General features: G+C 41.1%; 1 protein-coding gene and 1 long non-coding RNA gene across 4 annotated transcripts in view; one reads left to right on the top strand and one right to left on the bottom strand.

Annotated features, from left to right (window-relative positions):
- Positions 1-12,487, top strand: part of nup93 (nucleoporin 93) — a 168,334-nt gene that overhangs the window by 139,384 nt on the left and 16,463 nt on the right. For all 3 annotated transcript variants that reach the window (XM_072279474.1, XM_072279475.1, XM_072279476.1), the window contains 4 exons: positions 7,907-8,033; positions 9,043-9,115; positions 9,201-9,245; positions 11,469-11,585. In XM_072279474.1, the coding sequence (XP_072135575.1) occupies positions 7,907-8,033; positions 9,043-9,115; positions 9,201-9,245; positions 11,469-11,585 (362 nt within the window). The remainder of the gene's footprint in view (positions 1-7,906; positions 8,034-9,042; positions 9,116-9,200; positions 9,246-11,468; positions 11,586-12,487) is intronic.
- LOC140210487 (uncharacterized) overlaps positions 6,230-12,487 on the bottom strand; it is a 143,951-nt gene continuing 137,693 nt past the window's right edge. Inside the window, exon 4 of the long non-coding RNA XR_011889243.1 lies at positions 6,230-6,396. This is a non-coding gene — a long non-coding RNA (uncharacterized lncRNA). The remainder of the gene's footprint in view (positions 6,397-12,487) is intronic.

The following is a 12,487-nucleotide window of genomic DNA, read 5'->3' as shown; positions in this document are numbered from 1 at the left end:
GGATGGGAGGTCCGGGGAGAAAGACAAGGGGGGGGGGAACCAGAGGATGGGCAAGGGGTATATTCAGAGGGACAGAGGGAGAAAAAGGAGAGTGAGAGAAAGAATGTGTGTATAAAAATAAATAACAGTTGGGGTACAAGGGGGAGGTGGGGCATTAGCGGAAGGATTCAGTTTGTTTTGCAAATCTTCAAAACTCCAGCCGAAATGTTATCTGCTAGCCTAACCATTAGTGCACTCAGCCATTCTTGATATTTTGGAAAAGGAATTAAATTAGCTGATGACTGGCTTCTGTGTTGGCACTTACCTTGGGTGTGAATTGAAGTGAAACATCCATTTGTCACTACTGAACTGAAAATGCTTTCGTCTCATGCCTGGCATTGATGCTGTGCACTGACAGCACTAAGGATGTGGAAGTTCTTGGATCTCCCTATTTGAGTTAGCTGTTTAATTATCCACTAGCATTTCCTAATGGGTGTGGCAAGACCATAGAGCTTTGATCTCAACTGTTGGTTATTGTAAACGAGACAATAATTTTTGATATTTATTTGAATTTAGCAGTAGTCACAAGAAATCCATATAAAACATAAACTGTCTTCGCTCTTGAGGACAATCTCCATCATCTAATTATATTTACCTGGGACAGATTTTAAGAACAAAATTGAGAATACATAAGTCACCGTCAGTCAAATGTAACAACAGAAGAGCTGTACTCCAACATCATTCAGGACTAGTACACCCTCACTCTTATCATTATAAGGCTGGGGATGAGGTCCTGAAGAGGCAATATAGGGAGTTAGGTAGAAAGTTGAAAAGTAGAACTTCCAGGATACTAATCTCTGGATTGCTGCCTGTGCCACGTGCCAGTGAGGAGAAGAATTGGATGATTTGACAGATGAATGCGTGGTTCAGGAATTGGTACAGAGGGCAGGATTTCAGATATCTAGATCATTGGGACCTGAACAAAAAGGATGGATTACATCTGAACTTGAGGACCAATATCCTTGAGGGCAGGTTTGCTAGAACTGTTGGGGAGGGTTTAAACTAATTTGGTAGAGGCGTGGGAACTAGTGATAAGACTGAGGATGGGGCAGTTGGTATACAAGTAGATGCACTGTGTAGTGAGACTGAGGAAGGATAGGTAGATGAAAGAGCAAAATTGTAGTCAGTGGGATGGGTTGAAATATGTTTTTAAATGAATTAATAGTTTTAATAGTTCAACAGTTTGCAAAAGTAAAAGGGAAGGAGAATGCAGGAGAGATTACAAAAGCCCCCATGAGCCCCCATTTCATCTTAGAAAAGATATGCTGGCATTGGAGAGGGTGCAGATGAGGTTCACAAGGATGATTCCAGGAATGAAAGGGCTATCTTAGAGTAACATTTGATGGCTCCGGGTCTGTACTTGCTGGAATTCAGAAGGATGAGGGGGGATCTCACGGAAACCTTTCGAGTGTTGAAAGACCTAGGCAGAGTAGATGTGGAAAGAATGTTTCCCATGGTGGGAGAGTCGAGGACAAGAGGGCACAGCCTCAGGATAGAGGGGTGCCCTTTCAAAAGGAGATTCAGAGAAATTTCTTTAGTCAAAAGGTGGTGAATTGGTGGAATTTATTGCCACATACAGCTGTGGAGGCCAGGTCACTGGGTGTATATAGGGCAGAGATTGATAGGTTCTTGATTGGACATGGCATCAGAGGTTACGGGGAGAAGGCCAGGAACTGGGGTTGAGGAGGAGATAGAAAGAAAAGGATCAGCCATGATTGAATGGCGGAGCAGACTCGATGGGCCAGATGACCTAATTCTCCTGCTGTGTCTTATGGTCTTATGACCCCAAAAGTTTTTCCAGATATATAAAGAGTAAAGGAGAAGTGAGAGTGGATGTTATGATGCTGGAGAGGTAGTAATGGGGCACAAAGAAATGGCGGACAAACTGAATAAGTATTTTGTGTCTGTTTTCACTGTGGAAGACATCAGCTGTATGCCAGAAACCTGAGTGCATACAGGGCAGAAGTGAGTGATATCGCTATTGCTAAGGAGAAGGTGCCTGGGAAGCTGAAAGGTGGATAATTTGTCTGGACCAGATGGACTATACGTCGGGTTTCTGTAAGAGGTAGCTGATGATATTTTTGTGGCAGTAGTAATGATCTTTCAAGAATAACTAGTTTCTGGAATGGCTCCAAAGGACTGGAAAATGTCACCCCTCTTTAAGATGGGAGGGAGGCAAAAGACAGAAAATTATAGGTCAGTTAGCCAGTTAGTGGTTGGTAAGCTATAGGAGTTGATTGTTAAGGATTAGATTTTTGGGTACTTAGAGGCACATGATAAAGTAGGCCAAAGTCAGCACGATTTCCTTAAGGGGAAACCTTGCCTGACAGATCTGTTGGAATTCTTTGAGGAAATAGGCAGAATAGATAGTGGATGTCCCACAAAATCAGTCATAGTCTTCCACAACCAGAAGCTCTGGATGAACCATGAGATCTGCAATCTGCTGAGAGCCAGTTCTGAGGCATTAGGGTATGGTGACCAAGTAAGGTACAAGAGGTTCACCTATGATGTGCAGAAAGCCATCTCATGGGCAAAGTGACAATTCCAGAATAAGCTTGAATCAATGAAGCATCACCTCTTACAAAGTGAAATTATATATAGATGACAACAGGGCTTTGTTTCCAGATGAGTTCAGTGCTTTCTATGCTCACTGACCACCAAAACATGGAAGAACCTTCATAAAATTCTATAACCCCCAATAAATGTGATTTCATTCTCTGAGGCCAACATGAGTGTGTCCATCAGGGCAGTGAACCCATGGAAAGCATCTGGCCCAGACAGGGTACCTGGTCAAGTACTAAAGACCTGTGCTGATCAGCTGGCTGGAGTGTTTACTGAGATCTTTAACCTCTCTCTTCAGCAGTCTGAGGCATCCACTTGCTTCAAGCAGGCTTCAATTATACCAGTGCCTTAGAAGAGCGTGGTAACCTGCCTCTCACTATTGTCCAGTAGCACTTGTATCCACTGTGATGAAGTGTTTTGAGAAATTGTTGATGATTGTTGATCAACTCTTGCCAGAGAAGTGGCTTGGATCCACTTCAATATGCCTACCAGCACATCAGCTCCACAGTAAATGCCACTCCACTCAACCCTGGAATATCTGGACAGCAAAGGTGTATACATCAGGATGCTTTTTATTGACTACAGCATTCAAGAACGTTATTCCCTGAAAACTCATCAATAGCTTTAAGACCTTGGCCTCCATACCTCCTTATGCAATTGGATCCTCGATTTCCTCACTTGCAAACCCCAGTCAATTTGGATTGGCAACAACATCTCCTCTACAATCTCCATCAACACAGGTGCATCACAAGGCTTAGCAATACTTAGCACCCCTGCTCCATGCACTTTGGACTTGTGACTGTGTGGCTAAGCCCAGCTCTAATGCCATATTTAAGTTTGCTGACACCACTGTCGTTGGCCCAGTCAAGGGTGGTGATGGATTTTATTGACTTTATTACTTACATCCTTCATATACATGAGTAAAAATTGTTTATGTTACGTCTCCATCTAAATGTGCAATTTATAGTAATTTATAATAAATGGTATATACAACTGGGCAGTCAGTATAACATAGAAATACAGTTGTGTCAGTGTGAATTAATCAGACTGATGACCTGGTGGAAGAAGCTGTCCTGAAGCCTGTTGGTCCTGGCTTTTATGCTGTGGTACTGTTTCCCGGATGGTAGCAGCTGGAACAGTTTGTGGTTAGGGGTGACTCGGGTCCCCAATGATCCTTTGGCGCACAGCCGTGAGATTGGTTTATTGCCTACACAGCAAGAACCTCTTACTCAATGTCAGTAAGTCCAAAGAGCTGATTATTGGCTTTGGAAGGAAGAAACCGAAGGTCTATGAGGTAGTACTCACTGAGGAATCAGGGGTGGAGATGGTCAACAACTTTAGTTTCCTTGGTGTTAGCATTTCGGAAGACATTTCATTATCATGTTGGCACAACACGATTATGAAGTACATTTATGAAGAAAGCACAGCAGTGCCTCTACTTCCTTAGAAGTTTACAAAGATTCATCATGACATCTAAAACTTCGACAACCTTCCACGAATGGGTGGTGGAGATGACTGGTTACATCACAGCCTACATGGAGTGCTGTCGCAGGAAAGCATCATCTATCATTGGGACCCCCACCTCCCAAGTCATGCTCTCAGTGCTGCTGCCATCAAGACAAAGGTATAGGAGCCTCTGGACTTACACCACCAGGTTCAGGAAGAGTTATTACCCCTAAACCATCAGGCTCTTGAACCAGAGGCGATAACTTCACTCATCTTCACTTGCCCATCCCTGTAATATTCCCTTAAATTATAGACTCACTTTCAAGGACTCTTCATCTCATGTTCATGATATTTATTGTTTATTTATTTAGTTTTTAATTATTCCTTTTTTTTCTTTTGCATTTGCAGTTTTTGCCTTTTGCACATTGTTTGTCCGCCCTGTTGAGAGCAGTCTTTCATTGATTCTATTATGGTTCTAGGATTTACTGAGTATGCCCAAAAGAAAATGAATCTCATGGTAGTATATGGTGACAATTATGTACTTTGAGTTAATTGGATTTTCAGAAATCCTTTGACAAGGTGCCACACGTGAGACTCCTAAACAAGATTAAAGTCCATGGTATTACAGGAAGTATACTAGCATATTTAGAAGATTGTGTGATTGGCAGGAGGCAAAGATTGGGAATAAAAAGGGATTTTTCTGGTTGGTTGCCAGTGACTAGTGGCATTCCACATGGGTCAGTGTTGGAGCTTCTTCTTTGTACTTTGTATGTCAATGATTTGGATGATGGCTTTGTGGCCAGACAAGACAAAGACAGGTGGAGTAGCAGGTAGTGTTGAGATGGCAGGGACTCTGCAAAAGGACTTAAATTAAGAGAATAGGCAAAGAAGTGGCAGATGGAATATATTGTAGGGAGGTGAATGGTTACGCACTTTGGTAGAAGGAATAAAGGCATAGACCATTTTATAGATGGGGGAAAAATTCAGAAATCAGGGGTGCAAAGAGACTTGGGAGTCCTTGTGCAGGATTCTCTACAGGTTAACTTGCAGGTTGTGTGCTTTGGTGGTAAGGAAGGCAAATGCAATGTTAGCATTCATTTCGAGAGGACTAGAATATAAAAGCAGTGATATAATCCTGAGGCTTTGTAAGGCATTGGTCCAACTGTACTTGGATTATAGTAAGTACCTTTGGGCTCCTTGACTATGAAAGGATGCTCTAGCATTGCAAAGGGTCCAGAGGAGGTTCACAAGAATGATCCTAGGAAATTGGGAGTTAATGTATGAGGAGTATTTGATGGCTTTGGCCTGTTCTTGTTGGAGTTCAGAAGAATGAGAGAGGATCTCATTGAAACCTTCCAAATATTGAAAAACCTAGATAGAGTGGATGTGGAGAGGATATTTGCTGTAGTGGAGGAGTCTAGGACTAGTAGGCACAGCCTCAGAATAAAAGGACATCCTTTTAGAACAAAGATGAGAGGGATTCCTTTAACCAGAGTGTGGTGAATCTGTCGAATTGATTGATGCGGACAGCTGTGAAGGCCATGTTAGTGGGTATATTTAACATAGAGGTTGTTCGGTTCTTGATTAGTCAGGACATCAAAGGTTATGTGGAGAAGGTACGACAATGGGGTTAAGGAGGATAATAAATCTGCCATGATGGAGTGACAGAGTAGACTTGATGGACCAAATGACCTAATTCTGCTCTTGTGTCTTCTGATCTAAATGGCAGGATCTCCCAGTGCCAATTATTAGATTAGATTAGATTATTAGATTATGAGGACACTCAGTCCTCATTTATTGTCATTTAGAAATGCATGCATTAAGAAATGATACAATGTTCCTCCAATATGATATCACAGAAACACAGGACAGAGCAAGACTAAAACTGACAAAAACCACATAATTATAACATATAGTTATAACAGTGCAAAACAATACTGTAATTTGATAAAGAGCAGACCATGGGCACGGTAAAAAAAAAAGTCTCAAAGTCCCGATAGCCCCATCATCTCACGCAGACAGTAGAAGGGAGAAACTCTCCCTGCCATGAGCCTCCAGCGCTGCAAACTTGCCGATGCAGCATCCTGGAAGCACCCGACCACAGCGGATTCTGAGTCCGTCCAAAAACTTCGAGCCTCCGACCAGCCCTCCAGCACCGAGCACCATCCTCTACCGAGCGCTTCGACCCCGCCCTGGCCACCGAGCAACAAGCAAAGCCGAGGACTCGGGGCCTTCCCCTCTGGAGATTTCGGATCACACAGTAGCAGCGTCAGCAAAACAGGCATTTCACCAGATGTTCCTCTGTGCTCTCACATCTGCCTCCATCAAATCAGAATTGTGCATGGCACCCTACTTGACAGATAACAGATATTCATTACCGGAGTGGCCACTACGCGCTGCGTTGCGCCGCCATCTTCTCCTCTCCTATTTCAATTCAACTTCCCTTTCCCACACTGACATGTCTGTCCACTGCCTCCTTTACTGCCATTATGAGGCTAAATGCAGGTTAGTAGCAATACCTCGTACTCTGTTTGGGTAGTCTCCAACCTGATGGTATGTACATCAATTTCTCTAGCTTTCAGTAACCACTTATCCCTCTTTCTCCTCCGCCCCCCCCCACCCCCCCACCCCCCCACCATTTTTGTTTTTATTTCCCCCATTCTGGTGTCCCTCTCACCCGTTCCCTTCTCCTCTCCCATCCTCAATCTTCCCATTGCCCTCCTTCACACCTCCTTCCCTTTGCTTCACTGCCCTCTGCTATCAGATAATTTCTTCCTCAGCCATCTACCTTTTCCACCTATCATCTTCCAGCTTCTTGCATCAATACGTACTTACCCCACCCACCCACCTTCCCCTTACCTGTTTCACCTGCTAGCAGTACTCGTCTTTCCACCTTATGGCTCTTTCTTTCTAGTCCTGTTGAAGGTTCTCAGCCCAAATCACCAACTAATTACTCTGATTCATAGATGCTGCCTGGTTTGCTGAGTTCATCCGGCATTTTGTGGATGTTGCTGTTGGTATTGATACTGTGTACAATGCTCATGGGAGGTGCTGGATTTAACTTGGGAACATGTATCCATTTGTCTTATCCCAACGGTTGAAAGAGGGTAGCTTGGTTTATGGCCCTTAGTTGCTTCCTGTAGTAATCATTGAAGGTATTCATGGGAGGTTTTCGCTTTGCTGCCTGTGGGCTGCAAGACATGGCAGCTCTACAGTGTTCTTTTCCAGTTTAAGCATGATTTTGTACAATGTTATGACCAAATGGAGTTTGGTTTTAATGTACAATCTTGAGAAATGCCTGTTTGGGGTTGAAAGTAGCTTTTAATCTTTGTTCAGGTGGCCTTGTTTATTCTAAAGACATACAGAATATTTTCATGTTATTGCTAGCTTTGTCAAGGCTACCTTCTTTCTGCTACAAAGTTGTAGCAAATCTGCCTTGAACGTGCTCTTTTCCAAGCTAATCAATGCTAATATTGGATGCATTGCTTGTCATTTCTTTTCCATTCCCCAGCAATACTCGTTACTGTCATCAATTGAATAGTCTGCTTATAATTCAAATTTCACAATATAGTGTTTTATCACAAGTTATTGGGACATCATCTTGATCTTTTATATTGTTATCCAATTCACTTGGATGTAAACAACATGAGCTACAAATGATATCCTGTTTAATCTTTCAATATGGCTACATTGACATATCCTGTGTTTGATTTCCCAAGACCCAGAGCTAAATAGTGCTTTATGGCATATTTGCACTTAGCAAAGTTTCTTGAGCTAGCATGCTATCTGTTTTTGTGAGGGAGAATTTAATTTCATTTTGACTGTTTACAAACTAATTCTGGTTTGTAATCTCTGATAGTGAGTCAAGACAGCGCTGATCCCCGTCCAATACGACGCCTTAATTTCATCCGTCTGCTAATGCTGTACACCAGAAAGTTTGAGCCGACTGATCCCAGAGAAGCTCTACAGTATTTCTATTTTCTCAGGTGAAATTGTCAATGTCTTCTTTAATCTGAGTAAATACAGATGCAGGGTCTATTAAAACTTCAGAATAAAGTGGATTCTAGTTAATTGGGTAGGAAGTTATTATCTATCAGGTTCTAACTGGTGTTAGTTGCGTGCACTTGTGTGGTCATTAGATGCTACACTGTACAGTACCTCGGGTGAACAGTTTTTAAATAGCGCCAGTTGTATGTGTTTGTGTTCAAATAGCAGTGACTTTTATTACTTGGTTGGCGACCAATTAGCAATAAGACGACTCAGAAATATTTTGCTCATTGTGGTTTCAAGCATTCAAGTTTGGAGATGCCAAAAACTCTTTGCTGTAAGCACGGTGTAGTGTCTAATGACCATGCAAGTGCATGTGACTGACACTAGTTAGAAACTGGTTGACAACAGTCCCCTGACCCAATTAAATGGCATAAACAAACAGAATCCTGGGTATATTCTCAACTAGTTTTTGTACTTTAAGAGTTTTCCCAAATAAGTGGCTCCCTGATTTATTGATGGCCCAATTACCTGGAACCCACTGTATTTTTATTTTAAAAGGCTATTTTGTGCTTCATGTCCTTAATGAAGTGATCACAGAAAAATATCATTTATTCCTTTTCATGATGATTATGAAAAATGACATGGATGCTTATGGTAAAATTCTTGTCAATAAATATTATAAGTTAATATAGTAACTTCCAGCAATACTTTCCTGCATGCAAATTTCATGAATGTTTAGGTTCATGTTGATATTTTGACCTGCTGCTGAAATACTATGAAGCTTCTGAGTCACGTAAATGAAATGATATGCATTGAGTTGCAAAAGCAGGGTGTGGAATGCAACCAGTTGAATTCCACTATCTGAAACTTTTCCAGAAAAAAATTCATTTCAGAGCTTCCTCCTTTTCTCGGAAGAGAAAAGAGGCAAGCAATCTGTACATTTTCTCTAATTCAGCTGCCACATTTTGATTGCTACTTATTACAGTTCACATGTCCCTCTTACAGAAATGAAACTGACAGTCAAGGAGAAAACATGTTCATGCGATGTGTCAGTGAGCTTGTCATTGAAAGTCGAGAGGTAAGCATTACACTAGCAGACATACTGCCAGACAATGTCACATGCTGGATGCCTTTTTAATAATTTTTAAATCTTCTCATTTCAGTTTGACATGCTGCTTGGACGATTAGAGAAAGATGGCAGTCGAAAGGTGAGGCTCCATAATCATTGCTTTTGATGAAGGTGTTTTCTTCCTTTGGAGAGGTTTAATTTGAACTGCACTCTTGCTATTTTTTCACTGAAGCTGAGTTCACATAAGCTATTTTACTGTAACCAATTGGGTGCCTTGGCAGATGTGAATGCAACTTCCAAACCCAAGGTTTCATTCCAGATTGCCTTAGTTGTTTTTCATCCCATCTTGCCCTCTAAAGGTAGGCATTGAGGTACGTTTCCGGTATGTTAGCAACCAAAGAATAACATCCAGGTTGTTGGGAACTCCCGATCAATGAGAGACTGCCTTTTTGTAATCCCATTCTATCCCTCACTTCCAACAGGAAAGTAACAATCCTTAAAGCATACTGAGGTTAAAGCTCAAGTTTGGCTAATATAGCATAGATCAGAGACAAAATCCTTGGATGCTGCTTGCCTGTCTTTTGCTATGTGCATCCATTTAACAAAGGATACGCTTTGAGCCTTGCTGTTTAGAAGTATCAATAGCACAGAAGGAAGCATGTTCTTAGAAAGGAGACAAGCAAGAATTGATAAGCTCTGCAGAAAATAGTATCAGTTGTGTGCTGATGGACAATCAAAGTTGAAATTTTCTTATTTTTGAATAGTTATTGTTGATGCAATCAATCTCTTCATTAAGAAACAATATTCTTATGTATTTTATCTCAAAGAATTCAAAGTGGAGTCAATGTAGTTTTCAAAAAGCAGTATTTACTTTCACAGCTAATGTTTGAGTTTTTTGTTTTAAGTGCCCCGTGAGGTTCTTAAAGTTCCCTAATACACTTTACTGGTAAACTACACAACTTCAGAACCCAGTCTGAGATCCTAAGGATGAACTTCAAAAAAAAAAGTTGCAGCTGATTCATGGATATGCCAAACAAACTTGTGGAAAAGTAGCTTTCTATTTTGTATTACTAGTGTTAATTTGTCACACTAGTCTGTCATGTGCCTCTCACTGGCAGAATAGACTAACTTGTCACAACCATTGGAGGCTCACCGCACCCACAAATTTGCCCAGTTGTTTACCCATGCCTGCACAAGCTGATCACTCCACCTACCCTTCCCCATACAGTGCTGCTGCTGTCTCTTCACAATCTAAAACACATGGTCAGTGAGAATGAGAAAGAGGGAGGGAGAAAGTTGACATGGCATAGAGCGGGTGCGGCCTCAAATGGCATTAATGCAGTAGAGGCATACAATAGCAGAAATGACTTTTTTATTAAAAATAAAAATTAGGTTTAATCCAAACTAATGACTGTAAAGCTAATTGGATAGTAAGCTGTACCTCCAATTTCTGGAGCTAAACTGCTCCAGCTATAGATTTATGACATGTAATCAATAAAGTTTACAAGAGGTAAATGAATATTTTCATTTTTTTTCAGTAGAGTATTGTAGTACCAAGTGATCATGCCATGCACTGCGATAAGAGAGAGCGTAGCTCACTATTCTTCAATATGTACACTCAGTGGCCACTTTATTAGGTACAGGAGTGGAGCCCAGTGTGGTCTTCTGTTGCTGTAGACCTTCCACTTCAATGTTAGATGTGTTGTATATTGAGAGATGCTCTTCTGCATGCCACTATTTCAGTGCTTTGTTATTGGACTTGCTGTTGCCTTCCTGTCAGCTTGAACCGGTCTGGCCATTCTCCTCTAACCTCTCATTAACAAGGTGTTTTTCCCACAAAACTACTACTCACTGGATGTTTTGTTGTTTTTTGCACCATTCTGTGTAAACCCTAGAGAATGTTATGTGTGCAAATCCTAGGAGATCAGCAATTTCTGAGATACTCAGACCACTCCATCTGGCACCAACAATCATCCCACAGTCAAAGTCACTTAGATTACCTTTTCCCCATTCTGATGTTTAGTCTGAATAACAACTGAACCCCTTGGCCATGTCTACATGCTTTTATACATTGAGTTGCTGCCACATGATTGGCTAATTAGATATTTGCATTAATGAGCAGATGTACCTAATAAAGTGGCCACTGAGTGTATATATTAACCCCATTCTCAAAGTGCACTTTGTGGTGCACTTACAATATTTTCATTTCCCATATTAGCTATTTGGTTACCATTCATTATCAGTTTTGTAATAAATTGTCACTTAGAATGGCATAGAAAATTTCACTGAAGGTTTGTAAGTATCCAATGAAAATAAGATGCTTATCCCATTTATTTGACTAAAACCGTTTTCTTCTGACCAGCCTGGCATAATTGACAAGTTTTCCGAAAACACGAAAGCTGTAATAAATAAAGTGGCGTTAGTAGCTGAAAGTAAGGGCTTGTTTGAAGAGGCTGTAAAGCTCTATGATCTGGCCAAGGTAAGCAACCAACTATTAAGCATCATCTTGGGGATGTGGATTAACACTTTCTTCCAAACTATGTTTAATTTATGGAATGGTAGAGATTTTATTAACTTCATTAAAATTACTTTGATAATTTTTAAACTAAATACTGTATAAAACTTACAAATGGAATTTACTAAGCAACACCTAATTTTAATGGGTGTGACAACCTAACTTTACCTTTCCAGGTTTAAGGTCTTCATAAAAACCAACCTGCATGTTTTATACATGAACCTGAACTTTAGAGTAGCATAAATAATGATTAAAGAGCTTTTCACTAATTTGAATTGGTAAATATACGCACTTATTACGCTGCTTGAGTGGCTTGCCAAGAATATGTCTGCCGTAGGCCTTTGTAACCTGACATAAATTAAACAATGTTTTACATTTGGTACAGTGGGGCCAACGGACAGTAGTGCCATTATTATAACACAGCCTCTGGAGGTTTAGTACAGGGTATCAATAGATGGTGGATCTCTATTTTGTGCTTCGCCACATATCCAGTTCCCAATCTTCCACCTGCTATTCTGCTGATGTAACAGGGGCTAAATCCTCCCTCTAGTCAACAGAATCATTGCAATTTGCTTTCGCTTCATCTCCTGACTAGTGTCATGGTAAAAGTGAAATGAACTTGTTCACTCACCATTCTTCTCCCTTCTCTTTTCTCACATCACAAAAGTGCAAGGATGAAGGTCACTGAGGAGACCAAGAGAGTGGAGTGGGCAGAAGGAATCTCTGAAATCAGTATTCTGAATTATTCCCACTCAGCCACTTGGGTTATGGAGTCGCATTAGCTGTCAGTCCCAGCAGTGCATGTCCAAACTCTGCTGTTATAAGAGAAACCATTTCCGTATGTTGACCACACCATAGAGCCATGG

Source organism: Mobula birostris, chromosome 15 (assembly GCF_030028105.1).
Source record: "Mobula birostris isolate sMobBir1 chromosome 15, sMobBir1.hap1, whole genome shotgun sequence".
In the NCBI taxonomy this organism is placed as follows: Eukaryota; Metazoa; Chordata; class Chondrichthyes; order Myliobatiformes; family Myliobatidae; genus Mobula; species Mobula birostris.
This window is presented reverse-complemented; position numbering and strand designations above follow the sequence as displayed.